The following is a 27,211-nucleotide window of genomic DNA, read 5'->3' as shown; positions in this document are numbered from 1 at the left end:
TATTTTGGATCCTCCCCTTTTTTAATTCTGTGAGGTGACAGATGAGTTCTTACGGGCCAAACTGTGTCACGGGAGAGTATTCATTAGCCTTACGACATTTTATTCCTTCCAGGGTCCCAAAATAAAAACACTGGGTCAGTTCTTAGTGTGCGTGGGGGTGTTTTCCATTGGTGGGTCTGTCTGTCTCTGGTGTGATAGCACTATCTCTGAGTCCTTTCCTGTCATAATCCCTGTAATGATGTCAGTGAGGTAAATCTTCAGGGTTTGGAAACAGAGGGAGACCACAGTGTAGCCCAGATTTTGGAATTTAAGGCAGTTATTTTTCTTAAGGGCAGTTCTTATTAGGTAAGCAAAATGGAAGATCTGGGTTCTTATCTTTCCTCATCAGTGTGCCCTGTGAACCTTATTTATTGCATCAACTGCTGCTAGTTTAGTGAGAGACTATACAAGGAGCTGCAGTGCTTTTCATCTTTTCTCTGTGCCTTCCAGTTTTTTCTGGAAAGGCCGTTTCAAGCTTGTTTGCATTAAAAAAAAATCAGTCCTTAATATATTTTTGTCTTCCAGTTTGGGGCGTAGGTGGTGGAAGCCCGTCTGGTCCCTGAAGAAGCCAAATAAATCCAAGTTGTGGCCACCCTTTCCTGGGTGGTAATGTCTGGCCCCCTGTGGTTCGGCTGAAAATGAAGAAGGAGGTGGCCTTTGTATACCCTGGCAGTTTTCAACTCTTTAAGTCCTCTTGAGTTGTGTGCGCTCGTCCAAGTGCACCTGTCTCCCACGCCCCCACCACCCAGAGCACGCTCGTTGTCAGGATCAGTGGCCAGGGACACAGAACAAGCAAAACTCTTCTCCAGGAAGGCCTAAAGCAGAGGCTTGTTTGTGCCCAGAAGGAAAGTTTCTGTTTTGGAAAAAGCGATTCCTTCCACAAGGGAGGATGGGCATGGAAAAAGAACAGAGACACCGGAGAAGGAAGGAGCGAGAGACAGAGTAAGGGACTTGGGTGACTGGAGGACACCTGGCTGGCTCTGTATCTCCCGTCCCTCCTGGTCATTGGGTCTGACAAGCTTCGCCTGGGCCCCCACCCTGCCACCTTGTCCCGGGTGGTAGCTCTTGCTGCTTAGGAAGACAGAGCTGCAGGAGACAACATCATGTTGATCCTGATCTGCAGGGTGGGGTCCGATGGGACGGGACGGTGGAGGCTCTATCCTGCACACTCTACTGGTTCCTGCTGCTGGACCTCTGCCAGGCAGTCTCATGGGAAGTCTGCTTACTCCCGGGGAAGGGAGAAAGCCCTCTCTTGACTACAAAGCAGAAGAAACTTGTAACCATCCAAAGGATATCCAATTTCGTGGTTGTCACAACTCTGTCTCTTGGATATGTATAAGAATCCATGATTCTTGCAGCTGGTAGAGGTAAGAGGGAGAAGCGTCCCTCTGGAGGACAACTTAGGACCTCTCTGATTAGCCTCAGAAAGTCCTGTTGGTCCTGCGAGGAAGGTGGGTCTTCTTCTGTTCTTCCTGCTGGGGACAGCAGTGTGTGGACATGGGCTTGTGGCTGTCATGATGAGTGGTGGGTTTGCATCTAAAGGAAATAGAACATTTATTTCTCCTTGGACCTGTCCTGCTGGTGACACCACAATACCCTTAAACCAGCTTCTTGTGGGTCTTTCTCACTACAGCCTTGCTTGGTGGAGTCTTCTGCACCGGTCTGGATTTCAGATTTGTACTCACTGCATATACTTCTGTATATTTTAAGTTTGAGTTAAGGTTTCTTTTGAGGAGTAGGATTTTTTTTTTTTCTTTCAGTCCTGGGGGTTGAACCCCTGTCCTCAACCCTAAGCCATATCCTGGTCCCCTTTTGATTCTGAGACAAGGTCTTACTAAGTTGCTGGCTTACCCAGGTGGGGCTTGAACTTGTGATCTTCCTGCCTCGGCCTAACAGGGTGCTGGGATTTTAAGTGTATGACACCACATTCAGGTGAGATATAGGAATTTTGCAAAAAAAGTATATTTTAAAATAAATATGTTTTATAGTAGAATTGACTCTAGTGGACAGAACCAAGAATTTCCTGGTAAATGTTTGTGGTTTCCGCTGCCTTTGTAACCAGAATGCAGAACAGCTCTATCCCTTTATTTATGCCCTCAGCTGACCCCTGACAGCCATGGGAGATGCAGGGTTTATTTTTATTGTTTTCTGGTTTTGGTGGACAGTGGTCTTGAGCTTCCTGTCTTTCACTTGGGGGCCGAGTGTTCCTAACTGACTTGCGGAGTTACTGCCTTGCTGCTTCCTGGGCCTTGTCCAGCATGAGAGAAGTGACCGTAGCGCTTGTGGTCAGCTTGTTGGTCATCGGCATGTCTCGTTGGGTTTTCTGTTTGTCACTGAGCTGTCCTTGCCTGCATACCTGGGATTCCTAAGGCCACCTTGTGGATTTAGAATTCAAATCAGTTCTGGTGGGGGTCAAAGGAAAACATAGTGGGGATAAAACATCATTATAAACTGTATAGACAGCAGAGTGAAATAAAGTGACCTGTGCAGTATTCTGCTTTGATTTATCTGTATTGTTCTTTCATAGATGTGAGGCCCAATGACCAGGATTAGGGTATCATGTCCAAAGTGAAGATGGAATGTTGATTTTTGTTGATCCAATTTGGTTCTCTCAGGATGCCCTTACTCGTCTCGTTATCTGGGTGAAATTAGAGATGGTCATCCATGCACCCCCCACCCAGGTTCTGGAGCTGGCCGGTCCGCGTACAGGGAGGCCGGAGCTGCCGTTTCCCCAGCCATTGTGCAGAGTTGATACTTCCTTAGGGAAGAGTGAAGCGGAGGGATGTATTTGTGTGGGAAGGACCCTGTGTGTACGCTTACCCTCCTCTTGGGAAGCCCTGGCAGGAGATCTGAAAGGTCCCCAGCCTGGACTGTCATACTCCCGTGAGCCGAAGAGGTTGCCGCTGCGTGCACTTGGCCGGGGAAGGTGACAGCAGTGGCACACATGTAAATTCTTATGCAATCTAATTCCTGTCTTTGTGATTACTTGGAGATCTGCCATTGCAGCCCATAGCGAAGTGGGAGCAGTGACCTGGTGCAGAGAGCAGAAATGACCTGGGAGGAGAGAGGGAAAGTAGCTTCCAGAGAGCAGTCGCAGCTTTCCTGCTGGCCATTCAATGTCCAAAATCACTCCAAAAATGAGAAAAAGCAGCATCACTGCTTCCCACACAAGTAACTTGACTTTCCTCCTGTCTGGGTCCCCTCTGCCCGTCTCTCCCTCACTGGCTGAGAGAATCTCTGAATGTGGCAGAGGGAGAGCATCCATAACATGGAGGTGAACAACCTCCACTGGTAAGAAACCACCCTGGACTGGCAACAGGTTGGTAGGGGAGCATCCTCCAGGTGGGCGAAGACTCCTTCCCCCACTTTTTCTTGTAATTTATAAAAAGCCACACATTAAACAAAGCATCTCAAGCAGGGCTACCTTGCCTGGAAGCAAGGTTGCTGTCAGCACCCTGATGGAAATGATTGGGGCACTGTAAGAAGCCAGCAGTGACTCTCTTCGCAGGTGAAGCAAGCGTGGGGGGGCAGCCTCGTTCCTTCAGAGCTGCCTCTCGAGGCAGAATGCAGAAGGGTCAGCTTCACTCTGAACGCGTTTGCCATTCATCCCGCTGATGTGGGAAACGTGATATTTCTGTAAACACCCACACGAGGAGGCTCTTTCTTTATTTGGGTGACAGAGATTGCATGTTAGGGCACTAAAAGATGAAAGCACTAAATATTTGTTTTAGAAAAAACACAGTGAAAGATTCTTTCATTCTCCCAGCTGAAAACTGATGGGCTTAGAATCTCCCAGTAACAAAAACGATAGTTTGCAGTTTTAAACTTATTGCCATCCTCTAGGCGTGATTAACACATGGGCTGGAAGTGAACGGTGGTCAGGGGAGGATTGTACTGGATTTTTTTTCCCCATGTGGCATGGAATGGGGCCATCAGGTTTAGGCGAAGTACAGGCTAGCCAAAAGGAAGGCCTTTTCTTGTCCAGTTTTCTCTCCCAAGACTTTATAATTGGACTTCTTCTGTTCTGTTTTGTTTTGTTTTGTTTTATTGAGACAGGGTCTCAGTATGTAGTTGAGACTGACCTGGAACTCACTGTGTAGCCCAGGCTGGCCTCGAACTCACAGCAATCCTCCTGCCTCAGCCTACCCAGTGGTGCTTACAGGCTCCCAGTAACAAAAACGATAGTTTGCAGTTTTAAACTTATTGCCATCCTCTAGGCGTGATTAACACATGGGCTGGAAGTGAACGGTGGTCAGGGGAGGATTGTACTGGATTTTTTTTCCCCATGTGGCATGGAATGGGGCCATCAGGTTTAGGCGAAGTACAGGCTAGCCAAAAGGAAGGCCTTTTCTTGTCCAGTTTTCTCTCCCAAGACTTTATAATTGGACTTCTTCTGTTCTGTTTTGTTTTGTTTTGTTTTATTGAGACAGGGTCTCAGTATGTAGTTGAGACTGACCTGGAACTCACTGTGTAGCCCAGGCTGGCCTCGAACTCACAGCAATCCTCCTGCCTCAGCCTACCCAGTGGTGGGCTTACAGGCGTGTGCCACCATGCCCATTTTGGACTTATTCTTAATGGGTTTTCTTTCCATAGAAAGAAGCCATTTGTGCTTCCTTCCCTCTTTCAGGTCTAATGCGAAACTCCTAGTTCTTATAAGCCTTTGTTTTTAAAAGGAAATATCTTACCTCAAAAGGAGAGAGAATGGGCTGGGTCTGTAGTTCAGTACTGAGTGCTTCCTTAGCATGGACCACGGCCCTGGAATGATCCCTAGGACTGCAAAGTGAAAAAGTAAAGGGAGCAGAGAATGCGGTGTTGGTTCTTGAGTTATGATGGGGGATGTCACCACGTTACACTTTCCAAGAATATTCTTGGTCTACACTTACAACTTCCCCACGAGAGAAAAACTAATATTATTCCAATTTTATATATTAGCCAATAGCTACTGAATAATTACTATGTACTAGAGTCTACTTTAAGCGATATTTTTTTTTAGAACTTATTTAATCCTTCCTGTTGGTAGCAACTTTTTTCCTCATTTTAACACAAGGGAAACTGTGACGGTTAATTAAAAAAAAAAAAATGTATCCTTGGTTCCACAGAGATTAATTGCTGGGAGCTGGGGACTCAAGCCCAGGGCTTCAGATGGGTCTTCCAAGCTACGATGTCCACCTCCTGCTGTTTTGCCACTCTGTCCTGTGAAGAGAGAACGGGCCCAGCTGTAGAATCTGAGCAGACACACACATGCCGTCCAGACGCGAGGGTTTGCGATCGCTGGGAAGGACAGTTTTCATTACCGGAAGTGGTGGCTTCTGAGTCTCTCGGCAGTTGGCAACATAGAATTTTGTTTTGTTTTGTGTGTGAGGTTTTGTTTTTTAAATAATTAGAAACAGTTCAACCCTTGTTACCACCCACAGCAAAAATTGCTTCAATCCCACAAATTAAGAAAGAAAGAAACAAAATGAGGCCACTTGGTGGAATGTTTAAAACGGGATTTCAGGGGGGAAACGTCCGATTTGGAGGGAGCCCTCTGCCTGTGTACATGCCAGGGGTCCTAGGTTTCACCTCCTCTTTGCCTGGATTCAGCTGCCGCGAGGGAGGAATCACCATGTTCAGATGGCTCTGGGTGGAAACGCACATTGTTTTGTACTTACTAGCGGTATGCCCTTTGTATGAGTGGGCGTGAGGCGGGAGCGTTAAGCAAGGCATGTATTTGCACAGCGTGTGGTCCGTGGCCTGTGGTCGGAGGCTCATGAGGAGGGACTGGGGAGGTCACGGCACAGGCGCAGCCACTGTTCCCACTGCGCGGACCTAATCATCGAGGCAGGGGCAACCTAGGCCTAGGGTTCCGCTGGTGCGCAGTTAAAATCCAGGACCTTGTGGCTTGGCGGGTCCCCTGACTCTCAGCCCTGTCTTGAGAACGAGGATGGTCAGAATGGCAAGAATGAGCGCCTTCATGAAGCCAGATGCGTGCTAGCCACAGCTCCCGGGCCCTAAGGGGTCACACGGGCACAGCGGTGACGTCCAAATCCTCCTGGGGGCTTGCAGCCTGGCCTTTGCTTAGGAGGGGTGTGTGTCATGCTGGTCTGCGTGTCCTACCACACTGCTTTTGACTTCTCTTCTGTGATGATTCCCAGGCAGCTTACTGTTGCCATCCTGACTTGTTTAAATTTATGGGTTGTTGGCAAGCAATTGTTTTGATGCTATTCTTCTCATAGCTAGAGGCCAAGATCCCTTGTGGAGCAGAGCCTGAATTTAATAGATGTCATCTGGACACCAGGAAGGAGTATGGAGAAGCGCTGGGGGAAAAGTCTTAGAAGTAAGAATTTTATCCCTCACTCTGTCTCCCAGCCTCTTATTGTCTCCTTTCAGGGCAGTGCTTTCAGAGTGACTTTGGGGGAGTGTGGCTGTGGCCCCAGTGTTGTGTACCGTGTACTACAGTTCCAGGCCAAAGGACACATTGTCCTAAAAGCCATGCAGATGGCTTCAAAATATATGTGGTGAGCCTCCTGTTGTGCATGATTGGGAGGCTCTCAGCACCATTGGGCATTCTGTCTGGCTCACAGAAACTGGAGTTCTGGCTGTATCTTTTGCAATATTGGGTGACTCTCGGGGGTCACATATTTTGCTCTTCTGACAACCTTCTCAGACATACCAGATAGTAGCATCTCATGAGCTTCATAGATGAGGAGTAAAGGGACCCCTCAAGCGTATGGAGGGAGGTAGGGCACAATTACATAGCCGGGCCAATCTTCTAGCTGATGTGTGCTCCCTTCTGCCCGAATGCTGACAGAATCCTGGGAGTGAGAGGCGGGTGTTAGGTCTCCTTCACTGCTTCCAGACAGAAATTGTGACAAAGCCTGCAGAACAGATCTCGCCAACTCCCAGGAGCACATGGCTGGAACTGACAGCTTGAGTCCCTTTAGTACAATATCATCCAGTCTTCCAGCACTGGGCACTCTTTAAGAGTGTGAGCAGATGAGAGTCTTTAGCTGAAGTCCTATCCAGAGGTCTGCCTCCAGTTGGTCTGCCGTGGAGCCCCAGTCTACTCCGAGACCTACTCCTCCCTCAGGCATTTCGGAAGAGGTCACCCCCAGAGTCGGAGGCTCGGAGCTCTTTCCAACTTTGGACCCCTCCATTGTGGTATGGTGGTCTTGGTAGTGAGGTCACCAAGGAAAGTTGCAGCAAGGAAGGAATGTTTTGTGGGCACGCACACCTTGGAAGCTTGGAGAAGCTTTGAGCATAGCCCAGTGGGGTGAGGGCCATTTCTCTCCTTCGCTCTGTACTTTTACATAGTGACCAGGGTCCTTTTGGTCTTATTCCCAGTACCAGGCCGCCACCCCCAATCTAGTGGGGTTTCTCACCACATTTTTGTTCTTACTCTTTCAACATCAAGCCTTTGCCCTGCCCCTCTTCCTAGCACAGAAATCTAAGGTACATATCTGCCTGCCAGTGCAGTATCCTGTCCAGGCTGTAGGCAGACCAGTATCTCTGAGCATTCTGTTCTGGCCTCTGATAGTTTAGAGACCAATACGATTTTAAAAATGCCGTAAGCTGGAGCTGTTCAGAAGAGAGCAGACAGCCCTTTGGACTCTAGTAATTGGTGTTTGTAATTAGTACCCTGATTTATTAAGGAAAGTTTATTGTCTCTGGGGTTAAAGAAAAGTGAAGATGCTCTTGGGTGAATAACTGGGACTGTCCTATGGGTAAAGAGATAGCAGGGAGATAGGGATAGATTGAATGCTACCTAGTAGGTAAGGTTACTGTGCAGGTGGGCTAAGGTATTCCCTTGTGCCTGGGCTTTGGGTGCAAGACAGATGAAATAACTCAGGTCCAGAAAATAGACCTACCTAAGTGATTACAAATATTAATACACATAGACCCTTGAGTAGCCGACCCCAACTGGAGTAATTCGTTAATTGTGGCTGGAGTAGGTGGGTTGGTAGAGTCAGTTACAAAATCTGGAAATGGTGAGAACTGACCAGTAACTCCGTCCGCCCACTCCTCCAGCCTTTTCTCTAAACTGTGGACACAGACGCCCAGAGAGAAAAGACTGCTGGATGAGCTTGCACTTGTGCAACCAGATAGTGGAGGCAGCAAGACAGGAGCACAGATATCCCGGTTTTCCTCATTTCACTCTGCCACTCCTGATTGAAGGCAGGGTTTAATTTCATGACCCATTCATGTTAAGTGCCATTAATTTTAAGCTCTTTCTTGGATTAGGGTGCGAAATGCAGTGTGTTCGGTATGAATTCACTTATTTTCCACTTGAAGTCCAGATTTTTCTCGGGTGCCCTGGGTGTTGATGTGATGATCGGGGGTGATAAGGAGGGATTCATATAAACATCTCTGCTGACGATCCACTAGGAAGCAGTGTGCTGGAGTTCATACATAAAGAATATTGGAAACTTGTCAAGCAAGATCTGTGCTAATTTCAGCAGTACATCGAAAGTCAAATTGTACCATTTATACGTGTATTTTGAGTGATAGACAAGCACCCACCCAGTCTTTGGCAGGGAATTGTGTTCTCTTACCTGGTGCTGACCACCTCCTTTCCCAGAGGACCATCATTTGGGAATGCTTTTGCAGCGTTGCTTCCTGAGCTTTCACGAACAACTTGGACACAGAAATGTGTGCGGAATGACCCCTTTAAAAACAGGGTCGATACCAGCCCTGTGTGTGATAAAGCCTGGGACAAGTGTAGGCTGGGGATTACCCATACTTACATCAAATATTACCCAGTTGACCACGGTAAGAACGGATGCAAGAGCTGGTTGGGGGCTTTACAGTTTTCTGCTGAGAGCTGTTCTTCTGCTGGCAGTCGTATGTCTTATGACTAGGAAACGAGCTGGTGCCCTGGGTTGAGTTCAGCAAGTTTGTTTTGACTTGCCGCTGGTGAAGGGAGCGGTGGGGGGCACTCATTATGTAATGGTGAACTGGTCCTGGAATGTCAGCTGGACCAGGCCTGCCAAAGCTTGAAGAGTTGCTTGGGAATGGGCTGTGTTTAGTATGACTAATCCCGCTTGGCGGGGTGAAGGGGTGGGTGTCCCTCTGAAGAGGGAAGTAGGACTTTTGCTATTTCAAATATTGGTGCTTTGTATAAACTCTGCAGCCCCTTCCCCCAGCAGTAACAGCCACAGACTTGAACCTTTTTGACCAACTAGTACAACCAAAGCCTGTCAAGTCCTACAGCAGCCTCCCTGTAGAGCTGTGCAACCCAAGGCATCAGGGGTATTGCACTTGCAGTTAGGGAGGTGAGAAACACACTGTTTCTTACAGTGGCTGACAGTGGTCAAGGTTGCTAGCTGGGGTATTTAGCGGTTAAAGTACTTAAACAACAGAAACATGAACAGTGGACCCCAATGAAAATTTAAAGAAGGAAATGGGCTACTTCCCTAACAAATATTCCAAGCGTAATTTAGGATCTGTCTACTGACCTTTTGGGTCTTCACAGTATTCAAAAGTGCTGCCTTCCCCAGCCTCCCGGCCCACCTTAGGGGACAAAAACATCCCATTTTTATGCATATGTCTTTAGTTGGAGGTAGAAATAATCAGGAACTGCGTTTGCACAACCATCTTTAAACACATTGTGGTCCTCCTCCACCCCCACCAGGCAGTGCTGTATTTTCCCCGGACAGCGAAGCCTCCAGCCTCTGCCCTGCCTGGGGTGTGAAGCGAGGAATCGCTTTTGTCCCCTCTCTGGTGAATGGGTGTAAAGGGTGCACTGAACCTGGAAGCACCTCCCTTTGTGCCCGGTGCTCCCCTACAGGCCGCTAAACTTGGGGCAATTGCTCATCGTGGGGGATTGAATGGGGCCATTGTCGGGGGGAGGGGCTCACACTGAAGCCATTGTGGGCATAGAGATGCCATTGTTTCCTGAGTATTAAGGAAGGAGTAAGAGTCCGGGGACCTCAGGGCTTCAGCTTGCTGACCCCTGCACTAACAGGTTCCTAGGTTCGCATTATGCCTGCGGCACCCTGTAATCAGAGAGGCTGGGCGAGGTGGCCTAGAAGGAGGCGCCGTGGAGCGCCCCCTGCAGGACCAACGTGGCATTCTCCTGCGCATCTTGGTGCAGCCGCTCCTCCTCTGCGGGCTGGAATCTCCGCTTCTTGCTAAAAGGCAGTCATTTCTGTGGAGAGGTTGCTGTTTTCCTCCGGGCATCAGAGCTGAAAACATTTGTTAAAAATCACTTCTTTCACCTCGGAATAACATCCTCCTCTCCATTACCCCTGCCGGTGACTTTTTCATTTAACTTCCCTTTTGCCATATGGTCTTTCAGAGGCACTTCTGATCTTAATTACAGCATACGCCTTTGTTTATTTAAAAATCAGAAGGCAGATAGGCTATCAGGGGTTTATCTGTACTAATAGTGCCGTCATACCTGCCAACTGTCCCTTTCAGTTAGTGAATGGGACTGCTACAGTCCCTGCCAGCACAGTGTACACACGGACGCATGGTGGCATTTGTATCCCCTAACGTGTGACGTGTTCATCGGTGGCAGGAGGATGTGTACAGAGGTAGAACTGCCGCACTGACATTTTCCATCACAAACCATTGCTCCCCGGTGTTGGAGCTTTCGCCACAGGACCGGGAAGAGCAGGGAGCTAGGGCCAGAAAACTTGGGCTCTGGCTGACTGTGCCATTTAACTTTGTTAGTTCAGGGAAACTGTTTTATTCCTTAGGGGACTCCATTTTGCCATCTGTGAAATAGAGACTGGTGTCAGCATCCTGGGAATGGGCGAGGGATTTCAATGAGATATTTGGGAAAAGCCACCAAATAAAGGCCCACACAGGGTACCGGAGTGTACCCCAAGCTCCTGTCCTGCTTCCATAAGCAGGAGGGCTAGATGCGATGCCATTGCTTTTTGAAACATAATGTGTGTGTATTTCATTTTGTTCTTTTACCTGTCTCTTTGATGATTTTACTATTCTATTGAACTATATAGATCAGAATGTCGAAGATTTATAGGTCTTTTAAAAAGTGATTGTTCTGTGAAGATTATAAGAAATCTCTTCACACAAATATTTCCTAATAACAGTCACACAGTGTAATTTAGGATCTGTCTACTGAACTTGGTCTTTACCCCCCCCCATCTTAGGAGACAAAGGGTTTGCTGTACCTTATTTTTTGAAAATATATTTGTTGATACTAATAAAGAGACACATTTAGAAAATGTTTTTAAAAACATTAGTTTTAGTCTCATTTTTAACAAAAATACTTCTTTGAATTTAAGAAGCTCTTGTGCTAGAGAAATAAGCTCACATGCCCCCCACCCCAAAGATACTGGACTGTGAGCCTGGGGTCTTCCTGCCTAGCTATATACAAAGCCCTTTTTAAAATTTGTTATTTTGAGACAAGGTATTGATTGCTAAGTTGCCCAGACTGGCCTTGAATTTGTGATCCTCCTGCCTCGGTTTCCCAGATTGCTGGGATTACAGGTGTGTACTGCCGTGGCGGGATGGAGAAATCAGTTCTCACAGATCATGCCTATTACCTAGTAAATTTTTAAGTAATAATGACTTCTATTGTTACGCTAGGTCTGATACCTTTTTTTTCTCCATCAGTCTGAATAACTGCTTGTTGTTTTTTTGTTTTTGCTTTTGTTTTTTTAAACAATTTTAGAGACCATATTTAAAGAATTTCTAACCCCAACATTTTGTCTGAGATATTTTGGGATTGTCTACTTAGGTATGTTTTTAAAAAGATTTTTCCCTCTATTCCTGTAATAATGTTTTTATATATAAATCCTTGCAGCACATTTTTCGAGAGTTTCTCAGGACTAGATCAGTTCTATGTATCAGTACTCAAGACACAGCTGTAACCACCATAATGTATATAAGTCCTTGGTAAAGTGCTTTTTCTCCGAAGCTAGGCTGACTCAAAATTACAGCGAAGGACAAAGTAGAGTCTAATTGGTGGCTCTTGACCCTTACATCTATATATTTTACCTAATTGATAGTTGGAAAAGCAGCTAAAAATGTTAAGAGTTCAGTAGTTTGAGTTTTTGTAGCTTAGAAAGCCCCAGAATCAAACAGAGAAGTACTAGGAAACTCCATACTTAGTACTGGGTCAAAGAGAAGAAATCCAAATTAATATTAATTGGTATTCACGAGCACTCTCTGAGCACTGCTAATGCTTTTGTCCCAGTCATAGACTAATGCAGCCGACTGTATGGGTCACGCAGAATAGCCAGCAGCTCTCTGAGTTTCAGGAGGTGTGAAAACAACAGCATCTGATTGTTAACACCGCCTTCCGAAGTCTGTAATGTTCTCTGACCTCCGGTGCAATAGCAGTTCGTGGTTAGATGATTTGACAGCATAATTTAGCATTTGGGATTCCTCTTTTCAAAAAAAAGTAGTGATTAGAAACTTGAGCTTCTTCCCTAGCATGTAAGTAAAGCCAACTTCTCAATTGTATTTTCCAGGCAACAGAATAATTGCAGTGAGTTGAACATTGGGCTGGGTAGTCCTGGAGTTGCTTTCTGTTTAAGGTTAGTTGTCTTCAAATCCATGATGCCATCGAGGTACTGCAGGGGTTCACTGTGAGCTTTTCTAACACCTCTAAGTAATCGTCTCCCTCTCAGGTCCTGGCTCCCTGAGGGCAGGGCCTTCCTTCCCTATGCTTGGTTATTGCCCGTCCCTAGTTCTCTGACAGTACCAGCATATGGTAGTGCTCTGTTAGTATTGATGAAGTCAGTCAGTGAATCAGCTGCTGTAATTTAGGGAAGGATGCAAGGAAGGCTTTGCTGTTACATTCATGCCAGCAGCAGCAATAATTCTTCCTCTTCCTCCTCCTGTTTATTTACTGAAAATTACTAACCAGCACACCTCAGATCAGTCCCCCCAGATCCTCTGAGCTTGTTTGTTTTTCTGTCTATAAAATGGGGCTGTTGTCATGTGAGACATTATTTGATTATGAGAAATAGACTGTCTTCAGCATCCTTGAAGAGAGGTACTAGACAAAAACAAGATGGTTTTGAAAAAATAACACAGCAGTCCAGACCGTAGGAAGATGCTTGGTTGCGTTCAAAACCAGTTTCACAGTCTGCTCTAGGCGGGTGATTGCAACATGCTTTCCATCTGGGCCCAATGCGAGCACATTCCCAGCTCAGCACTGTGGCAGGAACATTGGCAGCAGGGCTCTCCCTGCGAGAGCTGGTGGGCGTTGCCATGGTGGAGGCATGACATAATTTAATTTTACTTTATTATTTGCTGGATGTGCCCATTGTATGTTAGCCTCTGGGTGTATTTACAAGGAGCTAAGGAGAGAGAAGAGGCTGTTGTGTCTGTAAAGGCTGCCTTGTCATCGGAAGAGCCAGGCGAGTTTACACACACACACACACACACACACACACGCATGCACACACCCCACCCCACCCCACCCCCGCTACACATTTCTTCCCTGGCATCAAGGGTCAATCCTGGGGCAGGGCTGAAGTCATCCTCCAGCTAGTGTGACTGGCCCAGCTGAGAAGAACCAACCTCTCTTAAAATCCCTTCTGTATAGCCCTGGAGTTTCTTGCAGCAGTGTGGGGCTTACACTTGTGTGCACCTAATATTCACACACACACACGCTTCAAATCTCTGTGCTTAGTGCGATATAATTCCATTTCTTGAATTTGAGTGGTTTTCCCCGGAAGCCTTCCTAAACTTCATGTGAAATGTGGAAATTCAGAGTCAGAGAAAGCATCATTTCTTCCTTCTTGAATGAAAATCGAAGAATTTGAGGACAGGATCACACCTTCCTGTGACGTCCCCTTGCCCTGGACATTATTGCAGCCTGTGGTATTTCTCCAGAGGCAAGTGGTAATATATTTTAAGTATCTGAGGCAGAACAAGGAGGTGAGTTTGGCCAGGGTTCTTCATATTTAGATCCTCCTTCTTGTGCAAAATAAAAGGTAGAAGGCTTTATCCTTTTTATGCATTTTTGGGTGAGCTTCTATTTGTCATTGCTGTTTATGAAAGAAATGACTTCCTCCCCTCCCCTTCCAATTCATTTGTTAATTTTAACTTTTGGGTCCAGCAGAGTCACCTTTAACTGGAAAACACATCCCCCTAGTTTCTGTCATGTGGCTGCAGCAGTAGTTAATGAGGGGCCCCATGAGTGATAGGAGTCCTTCAGTTCTATAACCCAAAAACCAACCCCCAACACTGGCTGCCCAGATCTGCTTGTCAAGTCAGAGAAATCCTGACAGCTTTCAGTTCTTAAGCGTCCGCCCCCTGCACGGAGATGCACAGGAGAACTCCCAACCCAGCAAGTTTGTGCAGAAATCCGCATAACGGCATTATTCTGAGCTATCTTCAGTCCTCCCCATATCTGATGAACTGGTCAGCGGCTGTGAAGGCTTGAGTCCCTGGAGAGCTAGCCCCGGCGGGGTGCACCAGCCAGGTGGCTGAGTTTTCTTGAAGGTGCCTCTGTGTGGCTGGTATCTCTGCCCCAAGCAGGTCTGACATAGACATTTCCTAGAGCAACTGTTTGCCCTCCTTCGAATCATGATTCTCTGTCCTCACTAATCTTTATTCACACGGAAATGCTAGTCACAGAGAGCTGTGTGGTATCTCTTCTTTCCCACTAACTTTAAAGACATTAAAGTGAAATTAATTTCTTTTCTTCCTGTTAGAGATCAGTGACGTTGTGGGTATCATAAACCCAAGAGTTTCTGCATTCATTGGCCAGATAGTTTTAATTTTAAGATGGAGACAGAACTAATGCTTGAGTCAGGAATTACAGATCTTTTACTCCTTTTAGGAGTCAGATGCATAACCAGGCACTCAGCCGTCCCACTGTGACACCACTTCCCAACACAGGTTAAGACCAGGAGGGTGGGTGTAGTTTGACCATCAGTTGATCAGATGTGGTCTCACGGTTGTTAAAATCTTAATAGTACCCTCTCTAATCCTGTGAGTTTTGAGAAAGAAATCGTGCCAAACAGTCCTGGAATTGCTTTGCATAGTAACATCTTATTTATTGAGTGTTCCCCAGCTGAGCTCTCTTGGTTAATATATTTGCTCTGGCTTCATCGTTTCGTTTCTTCTTTTAATCAGAAATGTCTATCCATAGATTGCATTGTAGAAAATGCAATGGTTTTGTAACATTTGTTTGGGGATCCCCCCGATTCTATAGAGATAACGGGCCTCTGGTGTCAGAATTGCCATATCTTAGTAGTTGTCTTTATGGATGCTGGTTTGTAGGTTCAGATGAGTCCGATTGATATTCTTTTGCATCTGACCTCCCTTGGTAACTCATGGGCCACCCTGAGAGGAGTCAATTGTGTGTGGTCTGGGGAGAAGTCAGAATGTTAGCAGGTCTTTATTTTCCTCCAGCATGGAGTTTTGTCATTTCTAATGATGACAATCCATCAGTCCTCACAGTTCAAAATGAAGATAAATTGAATTAATGTATGTGAGTTAAATGGCTCATTGATATAATTATACTGTGAAGATTTCTTTAGTGCAACCTAACACATTTAGTAGTGTTAATTGTAACGGCTTTGCATGGGAGCATTTAATTTCATAAGCAAACAGAATAATTCATTAATTCTCAGAAAGCTATCACAAGGCCTTGACTTAGAAGGTGCGTGTAACTGGCGTCTTAATATAGTTTGGCTTATCAGGTTGGGAATTGCTAAGAATTTTCTGTTTTCAGTTCCAACTTTTATTGGCCCATAGCCATGTGTGCCCAGTTCATTAGTGTATCAAGAGGAAAGTAGGAAATACGTACTGTCCCGCACATCTTAGTAAGTTATTGAAAATTGGAGAGCTCTGAATAATAAAGTAGTTGTAATTGCTGTTGGAAGTGGACTGGCGGCAGGTTGTGCCTGAGCGCGGATGCTGAAGCAGCTGAGGAAAAGCACCGGCTGGCGGCGGGGAAGAGAGCAGTGCACAGATGAAGCGTTAAGGCTCAATTCGGATATTTTGTGAGATGGAGGCATGCTGTGTAAACCCATTTTTTGCTGAAAAGCATGTTTTCTCTCATGTCAAAACTGATCACAGGAATCCTTTTAATATTCATTTAAATAGTTTTTAATTGGCTTCAGAGAGTTTAAAGTTCAGCATGAAGGTGAGATCTAAGCTTACTAATTAGATGGAATGCAGTTTGACTTAAAGAGCAGACTCGATAATTAAAGAATTTCATACCAAATATACTTTTTAAAAACAGTCCTTTTCACATCCTCGAGGTAAAAATCTTTCCCTTTTCAAATAGAAATTTCTCTTTACAGAATGATAATAAAACCTCACGTCCCTTGTTAGAAAATGACAGTCAGATTTTTGGCGCAGACTTCTCATTTGTTTGTCACTTAGCCGACATCCTGTTCTCAGGTTATTCTCCATCTTTCTCCATCCAAGTAGAATTTTGACTTGCTCGTAACGTCAGGATGAACACAAGTTGTTGTGTCTTATGTGGTGCCTCCCCCCCAGTTGTTTGATGCTGTTGAAATGGGAGGCTGAAGTAGAAGGGGGCACTTAAGCAGTGAAGGGTTTTTCTTTGTAAATAATAGATCAAGAGCACTGGATGTGTATCTAATGGAGCTGTGTGCGGCCTCTGTTTCAAGGACAGCGCGCGGTTTTAAAAACCACAACTACCGACCATTCCGCCCGCAACCTGCGGTCAGTTTTGTGAGTGTGTGAGTGTGTGTGTGTGTGTCTGTGTGTGTCTGTGTGTCTGTGTCTGTGTGTCTGTGTGTCTGTGCTTGCACCCGTGGTTCCCACCAGCTGCTCCCCAAATGCTTTGCTTGAATGCCATATTTTATTTCATAAACTTTAAAAACAATACAAAATGGTATGTATTTATTTAGCTCCTGTTAGCTGCTTTCCTCTTGGCTTACAGAAGTCAGGTTTGCTTTAAATAAAATGTTTGCAAGAGCCTATTTGGCTCTGGTGTGATCTACCCGGAAAAAACCATAGATATAGAGAGCTGACATTAATTCCGGAATTAGTTTGTCAGAGCGGCAGAAAAATTGAGTTGGTTGTGTTTGCCAACGTACGTTGATAATTTGACAATTCTAATTTATCATTTTCTGCCCCCTGCCCCCTGTTGAGTTTATAAGTCTGCGCTGGTGTTTGCTGTTTTGATCCCATACTTAAAAAACACCGATTTAATACTCTATTGTATTATTTCATACATTTGCCAAATCGGTAGTAGGGCTTTGTTCCTGTGAATTTGAATTAGTGATTTTGTTGCTCACATTCTAAATATAATATGTAATTAATATTTTCCCTTGTGTTGGTAGAGTGCAAATGTGCCCCAGTATCTTAAAGTGTTTAGTCTCTGTCAAAAGCATAATTGAAAATAGAGAAAGTAAACATTAAATGTTAGATGTCAAGTAGGAGCCCATGTAAAGAAAATGGAAATAAAAACAGATTAAATCCAGTGAGCCTTTGTTTATTTATGAAATAGTTTATAGTATTATCAAGCACTTTAATTGAAACATATTTCTAAAAATTTTTTTTGCCCCCCCCCACCAAGTACATCCTACACATTTGGGCCATATTTTTTTTTAAGCTTAAAAATAATTTCCTTATAAAATAGATTCCTAGATAGAGATCTAGGTAAATAGGTTTTAAACCAAACGTAATTTTATTACATACAGAAATATATGTGGAAATGAATGCTCCTAACACACGGCTTCCTTTAAAGCAAATCATTAATCTTCTCAAATGTAAGTGTAAAGTTGATCCAGTTTAGCCTTCTTGTCCATAAACCGTTGATTATTGGTTTTGAAGGCAAGCGCACAGTATGGGTGTGTTTTGAATTTTAACTCTGAAATCATAGATGTACAGCGTGTTCATTGCAGCCAAATCACAGACAGAGAGAACCCATTTGAAACAATTTTTAAAGCATTCCTGTCAAAGCAATATTTAATGGAAATGATAAGTTTCAGATTTTAGGTTTTAGAAAGTCGAGGTTGGCTGTACTTGAAATCTGTCATTTAATTGCTTTGAAAAAATGGCTTTGCTTGTCTTCAGGGGGAAACAAATAACTTAGGGGACATCAGTTCATTCTTATACATTCTTTCATCCCTAAACATAGCAAATTGTTTCTTTTATTAATGTGGTATTTGTACTATGGAAGCTGTTCTTAGGGGACAGTAATCAGGAAGGTAAGCGTTGCTTTTCAGATGCTGCAACCTGAAATATGTCTGTCTGTCTGTCTCTCCCCCCCCCCAATGTAATAGAAATTACAGAAAAGGATGCAATAAGATTTCTTCCCTTTCTCTCACAGCACACTTTGGTTGGCTAGAAAAAGGCAAGGTATTGAAATATTATTATCCCTATTTAAGGGAAAAAATGATATAATTTGTCACCCTACCATTTCTCGGCATTCTTTGTGTTGCGCGCTTAGTCAATGCCAGGAAAACGGCGGTCTGACAGCTAATAGATATCTCTGCCCTCAATTGTTCAGACATTTTTGTCTTTTGTGACATTGAAGAAAAGACAAGGAAGGGAATGGAAACAAGTAAAAAATGTCAAAAGATCAAAAAATCAATGAGCCGCAGGAATGCGATCTGTTTACCAGGGTGTAGTTGCTCTTTCTGCTGAGCCGCGGGTCCGAGGTGGCGTCAGTCCTGGGCGAGTCGCCTCCCTCCCTGGGAGATGCCACACAGAACACAGAATGGACACATTAGCTGCCCCCCCCCATAATAAAATGAATAGAAGCTCTTCCCAAGACTACAAAAACCAAATTTCTTGGTACGATGCCTTTTGCTCCGTTTCCCATCATTTCGGAGTTCGCTGGGGTCAGCCTAGCAAATGCTTTAAAAGATTTGGGTGCTTTAATTTTCTGATCAGGGGAGAATACTTCACATTTTTACTATTAATTTCTTTGATTTTTGGAGAGAAAAAGTCCATATGAATGAAATGGGTGTTGAGTGGGGTGTGGAGGTGAGGAATAATTGTTTTGTCCCTGGTTTGGGCTGTTCGGTCCACCGGTGTTACTCATTATATGTGGGGGCGATTGAGATTTTCTTTGGAAACTTGTTTCTTAGAGAAGAGTTAGGCTATGTGAGTAGCATGGCATTGTTAATATTATAGGGAGCTCTGTAGTGTTGGTTGCTTTCCATAAAAGCATTTCCATTTTGGATATAGGTACCAGTTGCCTTTCTTTTCCAAACTTTCTGACTTTCTGTTATGTGTGTGTATGCAGTGTGTGTGTGTGTGTGGTGTGTGTGTGTGTGTGTGTGTGTGTGTGTGTGTGTGTGCACTTGTTCATTCACCTACACATTTGCCTCCCTTACAGTGACAGAACAGGAAAATGGAGAGGCCTGCCAGGCGAGGCTGCAGTCTGTTGGGGAAGTTTTCCCCTAAGCCTTGTACTTGCTGTTTGATAGTAAGCGTGGTCCAGGCTGCATATTTTATAAACTTTCTATTAAAGTTGTGGCATGTTATCATAAAACTCAATTGCGATACTTTGTATTGCGCTCTGGGATTGAGAGATAGACATAGGATTAAAAAAACAATTTCTAGGCATTCCTAGATGATAAATTTAATTTTCTTTGCTATTTGGAGGTCTTCTTTGAAAATGCAATTGTAATGAACGCATTCAGAACTGGAGAATAGATTTACCCTTGGCTTCAAATAGTCGACGTTATCAGGCGCTGTCATTCGTTCCTTCCTATTTTCGGGCTGCTAATTGATGTTTTTGATGTCAGCAAGAAAATTGAAGAAAATGTCATGTGTGAACCAGTGCGGAAGTTAATAAGATTGACTTCGTTGACAGAATTTACAATGAGAGCAGAGACCGCATAATGGGACCACTGCGAATTCGTGTGCTCTCTTTGGAGTCAAAATTGACACCTCATGCTAGGCCAGTGGTCGATAGGAGAGATGGAACATTTGGGAAAGTTCCTAATCTCATTTTTCCCCCCTTACCTTTTGGTCTCCAATCGTTATTTAGTTTCACCAGCAGCTGTTTATCCAGGGGGCTGTTGCTGCTGACCACGCTAGGCCCTTAGTTCAGCTCCTGGTGCCACCAACAATGCTTATTTTTTCTGCTGTTTTGAGTTTGAAAGCAAAAGAGTCTTAAAAAGGTTAGATTAAGACGTGTCTTAAGGAAAGATATACTAATATCGCTCAGGGTCATTGCAGATGCTTGGGTTATGTGTAAGAAAAGCCGAAACACAAATCCTTCCCTGAATAGAGAAACCGTGTTGGCACTAAGATCAGCTTGAGCAGAACAGAAGGTTGTCGCTTGCAAGGGTAAAGGAATAAAGTTCTGGGCCACTTGTCCCTGCCCCCAAAAGAAATATTTTTGCCATGGTGCCCCTTAAAGTTTTTTTTTAAAGTTTTCGAAGGTTTTCATATAATAGTTTAATTTTCCAGTAATGTAGCAAAGTTTATTGGATTTGTGTGTATAATTATGGATTGGATTAGTTGAGTTTGGTTCAGTGCATCTGATTATCTTCTGGCCTTTAGGGAAATGCGCTAAAACCCTAATATGTCCAGTACCCCCAAGCGGTCTCTTTTTGAAGGTGCCGCACAAAATGTGGTCTCGACCAGCGCGTGGCCTCTAAGGATCTTCAGCGAGAGACATTATTCTTGGAATATCCAATTAATTCCACGGGCAGTGATCAGTTAGCGCCTCTTCTTCCTTTCTCGCCATTTGAAATGCTAACACAATGAATATTTTCTCATTGGTCTATGTCCCTCGGCTAAGCTGTTGCCGCGGGCTGAGAATTTCATCGACTGATGAGACCAGAGGCTCCGCCAATAAAAGGTTACAGTACGTGATTTGCATGCCAAGTGGGGTTTGGTTTCATGAACTTAAAAGTTCTTTAACTTTTATTTGACTTTTTTTCTTTTGTTCAAAGTGGATTGAGGGGTGGTATATTGGTGAGTGTTTCAAGGGTGAAAACTACCAGGGATAGTATGTCATAACGATATTTTGGACCATCCTTTCAGAGACAGAGAAGTTGGCCTTTGTGTGATTAGCTTTTATGGAGAGCAACCATGTCAACTCGAAGAGCAGGTCAATGAGAAGCAGTTTCTCAAAGGCGGTAATTTAGTGTCAAGTCCTTCTAGTATCCTTCAGTAGCATGACAAGGGGCAGTGGTAGTGGTGGGGTGTTCTGCAGTACTAAAAATGAGAGAGCATCCTTTGAAATGACAAGGGAGCCATCGAATGTGGTGTTTGGAGGAAGAAGGAATGCCCCTTTCTTGGAAGTGGTTGGTAATCGGTCTTGGATATCAAGGAACTAATAGTCCTAGAGGAGCGTTTGGAGGCAGAGCATCCATTGGCAAGGGTACCCGGAGATTGCCACAAAACACTAAGTTGCACCGATCATAAGAAAATGTGTAACAAACTGTTGGCACCACTTGCATTGCAAGATGTTCGTGGCATCATAGAGTATGGCGGATTAGATATTACTCTACAGAAACCTAGTTTCAGGATTGTTTGCCCACCAGACGAATCCCCAGAAGTGGTGGGCCAAGAGTGGCCATACATACATGCAGACATACAGTTGGCTAAACGCTTGGCTTAGGAAAGCACCTGATAGTGCCGTCCAGCTCTCTTGTTTTCCACAGTCTTCTAAACATGGATTTTTATTAAGTCAGGATGCTCCTTGTTGATTTAAAGCCATGATAGATGTCTTCTGATCTAAAGACTACTGGTTGACAAAAGGAGAGGGGAAATGCGGTAGCATAAAGGTACTCCAACCCTGTTGCAAAATGGGGGAAAAAGTATTGAGGTAAAAGAAGGAGTCAGCCTTCAAACCACTGTCACCTTCGAGGAAGGGTAATATGATCGGAGACTTGACATATTTCAACTGAATGAAAAATCATGATACCTTTACCAAAATTGTTAGCAAAAGGGAGCTGGCAGGGGTAGGGATGGAGAGCCTTTCCCGTCTTCTCCCCCTCCTGCCCTCTTCCTTCCTTCCTTCCTAGCTGTCTAAGGAGCAAAGCAGGTGGCTCCCTGTGGCTGACTTTTCATGACAACATGCCATTAGAAATTGCCGTCCTGTTGATCAATCCTCTCGACATGACAGATTTGCCGCAAGGCCTGGGTCTTTGAGTGCCAGCACTGTGGCTTTTCCCTCCTTTTTTCCTGCACTAATTGGTGAAAGTTTTTTTACTGTGCTAGTGGCAGAGGAAATTCTTTTGAACGTTGTCACAATCAAGTGTTGACTTCTTTAGAATTGCAAGTAGGTTAAGTGAGTATCAACATGGGGGGGCACCTACACGAAGTTACTACTACCTACATTTTAGGGTTGGAGGAGCACTAGGAGCCAACTAATTGGATCTCCCCTCCCTCAGCACAGAAACTCTCATGCGCGAATGAAGGCAAGTATTAAAATTATGGTCCTTTTAACCTTGCATTATGTTTTGCCACGGGGCAGGGGTAGACCTGACATTTACCATATTGATTGAGAAAAATACCTCCATTAGTTTCCTCTTATAATTAACGGATTCAGAATAACGGTATCACAAATATTACCTAACGTACCATAAATCAGAGTATCACACAAAGCTCCTGTTAGTGGAGCACACTTTACTCAACTACTGATGTTCTTCTGTCCAAAATCAACATACAAAGAATAACCTCTTGGCAAATGATTTGTTCTCTGGCATTGCTTCTTTGCTTGAGTATCAAGATGCAATTCTGCCGAAATTTCACTATTTTGGTTATATATAAGATTATCTTTCAGCCTGGAACATACTAACCCTTTCTTTGTCATGTAAATCCAAACTTGAGGAAAATGAATATTTTACATAGTTAATCTATTTAGAGAGAATTTGAAACTTATTTTTAATATCTATGACTAAATGATTTATAAAATTAGTCAATGCTTAAGTACATATTCCTTAGTGATAAAAAGGTTAGAAAGTTTTGTTTAATTAGCTAGAGAAAAGATACATATTATTTAAATGTTCCATGTCACGGCGACTGTGTTGTTCATTCTGATTCTTGTCAGTAGAGCACTTTTGATAATTCCTAAATGAAAATAAATAACTGAGCATTTAAATCTTACAACTTTGCTGGGGGTTTGTGACTGTCACGAAGAAATTCTACACAAAAATAAAGATTTTGTACTGACAGTACTAAAGGTAGAAACCACATGTTAAAAAGGCGGCTGCTTGTATTTGACAGTAGTTATTTACCAGGAAATGAAATTATAGAAATAAATGTTACTGGGATTATTAATGACATTTCTAGTAAATTATTTTAGTTTTCGGTTCAGAATGGAGAGGTGAGAGAAGATGGTAAAGCATTGTGTGGAATTACCTGGCCCTGCTATTCCTCCTGAGCCATTACAATTGTTCCAGCTGTTACAGGAGAGAGAACAGAAACCCCTCTTGCAAGAAGCATTAATTCATATAATTAATTTCGCCATTGTAAAAATCATCTGTAAAATTTGCATTATTAACATTATCAAGTCGCTAGTTGGTGAGACATCAGACAGGACGAGAGTGAAGGGCAGCTTAGGGAGAACTGGGCTTTAAACCCTCAGTAGATCGGAGTTAGGATCAAAGGCGCTTGCTTTATGTGGCTGTGCTAGACTTTGAAGTCATGACTGCACCTACAGCACTCATTTCATCAAGTTCACTGGTGTCTTAATAGCAGATCAATAAGTTTCAAAGTCGGAGAGTTAATTTGATACTAGTGCTGATGCGGTCGTGCTGGGGAAGCCGAGAGAGGCAGAGAAAGCTGCCTATTAACAACGCCGGTGCAGAGTGCACAAAGATGCAGATTAAGGATATGTGCATGGCCCTGAAAAGGCCGTCTCGGGCCAGCAATGGGGAAGCTGTGCATTGAGAAAGCGAGAGGTCCTTAATTTAGACATCTCAGTTATTCAGAAGCTGGCCTATGGTTGGACAATCTTTAGTTAGGTGCACATTTGTGTGTGCTCGGCACATATTTCCGTTTGCTATAGATCAGTGATAGAAAATGCACACCCAAGCCTTTCCACAGTGAAGGGGCAGAGGACCCCTTATTGTATAAGGACCATTTGTAGGTTTGTAGGGATGGTGTGGGTGGAAAAGGTACCAAAATCTGTGTGTGGTTTTTGAAGGGAGCTTTAAGTGTGTGCTTGCATCAGAGAATTGTGTTGATTTTTTTTTTTTTTTAAAGGTGGCATTAGGCTGTTTCTCTAAAAAATACTTAGGCAATAATCATTTGATACCAACCCATTTAGATTCATTAAGGGAAAAAAGGAACTGTTTAGGGAACGCCTTCGCCTCAAATCCCTTTTTTTCTTTATGGTATAACTCAATGTGTGTGCAGGCGAATGGTATTCCTCACTGTGCTCTGTCTCTGCTCCCCTCAAAGACTTTTGTAAAGTTGCTCCACTTAGAAAGTGATACATTTTTAATGATATATTCCAAAGACTTATTGGGCGTAGAGAAGGCAGTAAGTAAAGGCACCGGTGCACTGAGGGGGACAAGGTGGGGCAAAGTGGCATGTTTGCATGTGTGTTTGCGATTATTCTTTGTTTCCAGTGGCTTTGCTTGGGCCCTTCTTCTAGGATAAGTATAAACATTGTGGGGTGTTTGGTAGAGATGACATCAGCAGGGTGTTTGGGAGGGCACTTTTTTTTTCCTGGCGAAAGACGAGAGTGTAAAGATTCCAAGTTCAAAGATGCAAGTCACAAGAAAGTAGAAGCCTTTAAAAAAAAATTTTTTTTTTTTAAACGAGAACTTTGCCATCTGTATGTGTAGCACAGGGCCTCCCAGCATCGAAGGTCAAATTCACACCCTTTTCGAACAAAACTCTAATTTAGAATGTTCATCTAAGGGTTGATAATGGTATTAGAAGGCCGGTGGGGTGGTCAGTGGGTGTTGAAGATTAGCTCAGTGGCCATTACGGCTTTACCTAGACCCCCGCGATTCATTGGGTAGATTAACCGTCACATCTGTCATTTTATCCCTTTTACCACATTTAAAATACGAAGGGGGGGGTGGAAATATCATCTCGAAGACAATTTATATGGAGCATGCCCATGAAGCATGCTATTCCTAAAACGCTTAAGAAATCGTGATATATATGTGTATGTATCTGTATGTGTCTGTATGTGTGATTTGTGGCACAGATACAGATGTTGAAATGATTTGGGTGAATTCAGATAAGTTGGTAATGCCAGGTAAGCTGCAAGTTTTTAAACTTAATACCTTTTCATTAGTCTTTTGCGTGTATTATAGAGAAAGTTCTGTTGTAGTAGTCTCGTTAAACCATTTTCTGCTGCTGGGTGGATTACACATTTCATTAAGTTGCTCTTAGTTTGATTTCTGTCAAAACTTTCATTTCAGACACCCCACCCCACCCCAAATTAGCCATTGTTGGCTTTTGAGGAGCAGTAGGCATTTTCCTGCACTGGGGTGTCACGTCCGCTGCATGTGTGAGGGGTTTTCGCTGAGCTGTGTTGTTTCCTGTGTGTGGATGACAGAAAGATGTCACTGTGCAAGGGAACTTCAGAGTTTCTGTAAATGCAGCCCTGAATAAAGTGAGAGAGACAGTGCGTGGAATCTGGGGAGGAAGGGTAGAAGGAGCCGAGCTGATGAAGGTGTTTCTTGTCAAATTTGTGTAGGAATTATTTACCGTGCTGTCTTTCCTGGCTGCCTCAGTAAAAGTGAAGACATGGAAAATTATCCCAGATGGGACGAATCGCTCATTCTCTGTTCTTTTTTTTTTTTTTTTTTTAAAGGGAAATATTTCAGGGGGGAAAACTCATCTTTTTCTTTAGAACGGTATGAATAAAACCTGGACAGCTGTCGAAAAAGATATGCCGTCTGCATTTTTTAAAAAATTTCTAGCCGCTACCATAACTAAATAGCTTGAATAGTACATCTTTTCTTTTTTTTTTCCTCTTCATACATAATGATCTCTACTTCATTAAAAGCGTATTAATCTGGTTCCCAGTCTCTTGGGAGACACCTTAAGATGATGATATTGTGGGTTTTTTCCCCCCGAATTGTTTAAAAAAAATTCTAGCAGATTTGGTCCCTGTCAGTCAGAAATAATTGTGTTCTTAATCTTGTCCCTGATGGATGACTTGGAGTTCAGCAACGGACCGGCTCCAATGACAAATACAATATTAATATTCATTAACTGCTTTGACAATGCTAATTTTGATGCAGTAGTAAAGGGCCTTCCAAAGTTAGCGGCCAAAGCATCAGAGCTGCGCAAGGTGGCAAGATAATTTGTGCTGGTTTGCTGAGCTGAAGGCTTTTAAAGTCTATAGCAAAAAGCTAGGTACCACAAACAAAAAAGAGAAAGGGGAAAAAGTTCTGAAGCATTGGAAGGCAGGGCTGCGGAAATAATACGATCACAGTCCGCTAAAAAATTTGACACCTCTGATGCAGTTTCTTTGAGTGAAATTTCTACAAAGTTGCAACAAAAAAGCATAGCATGGTAAGTCAGCACATTCTTGATTTTGTTTAATCTTTTTGATCTTTTCAATTATCGCTATTTGAAGATCAATAGTCATTTTTTCATACTATGCTTAGAAGACGCGCAGCGGTGGTTTAATATGTGTTAGGACCATTTGCTTTAAAGGAACACATCCACAAGTTTCGGTAGTTTTTTTTTTTTTTTAAGTTAGTCATGAAAAAATGTTATACAGTAAATTGTTCTGAATTCTCTTCCATATGGGTGTTTTAATGGTCTGTCTATTTTGGTTTTTGTCCACCCCCACCCCCCCAAAAATTCAGCAAGATAATTAAGCTCTGGATGTTGTCAAGAATTTAGAGGTACTTTTTTGGGCTGGCAGAAAACTTGGGAGTGAAGTGGTACTCTAACTTTATCTAAATTCAGCTCGATTCCTCTCCTTCCTTCTCTGAATGGCATCAGATAGTTATTAAAGCTTAATTTCACTGGAGAACTGCAAAGCATTACTTTCACCAACTTAGGTGAGCTCCTCTGCACTATTGAAATTGCCTTTATGTTTGCCAAGTCGGCAAACAAAATATCAGGCTTTGTTCTTTTGATTGAATGCGGGTTGGGGGAAAAAGAAGAGTAAGAAAGCCCTGCCTTTTTTTTTTTTATCGCCCCCCTCCCTTTTTGGGGGTGGATTGTTGTGGAACCAGGGGCGATCCCGGGTATTGTGCGCTTCCCCGTCAAGCGAGATAATTCTGTGAATGGAACTGTGCATGAGCATCTTGTCTGGCGCCGCTGCCCGTGTGCGCTGCTACCCTGGGCTGCGGGTGCGCGGCGTCGGAGGACGCGCGGGCTGCAGGGCGGG

General features: G+C 43.8%; 1 protein-coding gene across 20 annotated transcripts in view; it reads left to right on the top strand.

Moving 5' to 3' along the window:
- Positions 1-27,211, top strand: part of Tcf7l2 (transcription factor 7 like 2) — a 263,597-nt gene that overhangs the window by 108,340 nt on the left and 128,046 nt on the right. The window contains exon 1 of one of the 20 annotated variants that reach the window (XM_019209032.1): positions 5,639-5,695. The exons of the other annotated variants lie outside the window; for them this stretch is intronic. Coding sequence (XP_019064577.1) covers positions 5,645-5,695 — 51 coding nt within the window. The 5' untranslated portion in view covers positions 5,639-5,644. Of the gene's footprint in view, positions 1-5,638; positions 5,696-27,211 lie in introns of those variants that run through there. 20 annotated transcript variants of the gene reach the window in all.

The sequence above is a fragment of the Fukomys damarensis genome, unplaced genomic scaffold, assembly GCF_012274545.1.
Source record: "Fukomys damarensis isolate Sample0158 unplaced genomic scaffold, DMR_v1.0_HiC HiC_scaffold_8, whole genome shotgun sequence".
Lineage (NCBI taxonomy): Eukaryota > Metazoa > Chordata > Mammalia > Rodentia > Bathyergidae > Fukomys > Fukomys damarensis.
The sequence above is the reverse complement of the archived record's forward strand: the minus strand, read 5'-3'. Positions and strand labels throughout refer to the sequence as shown.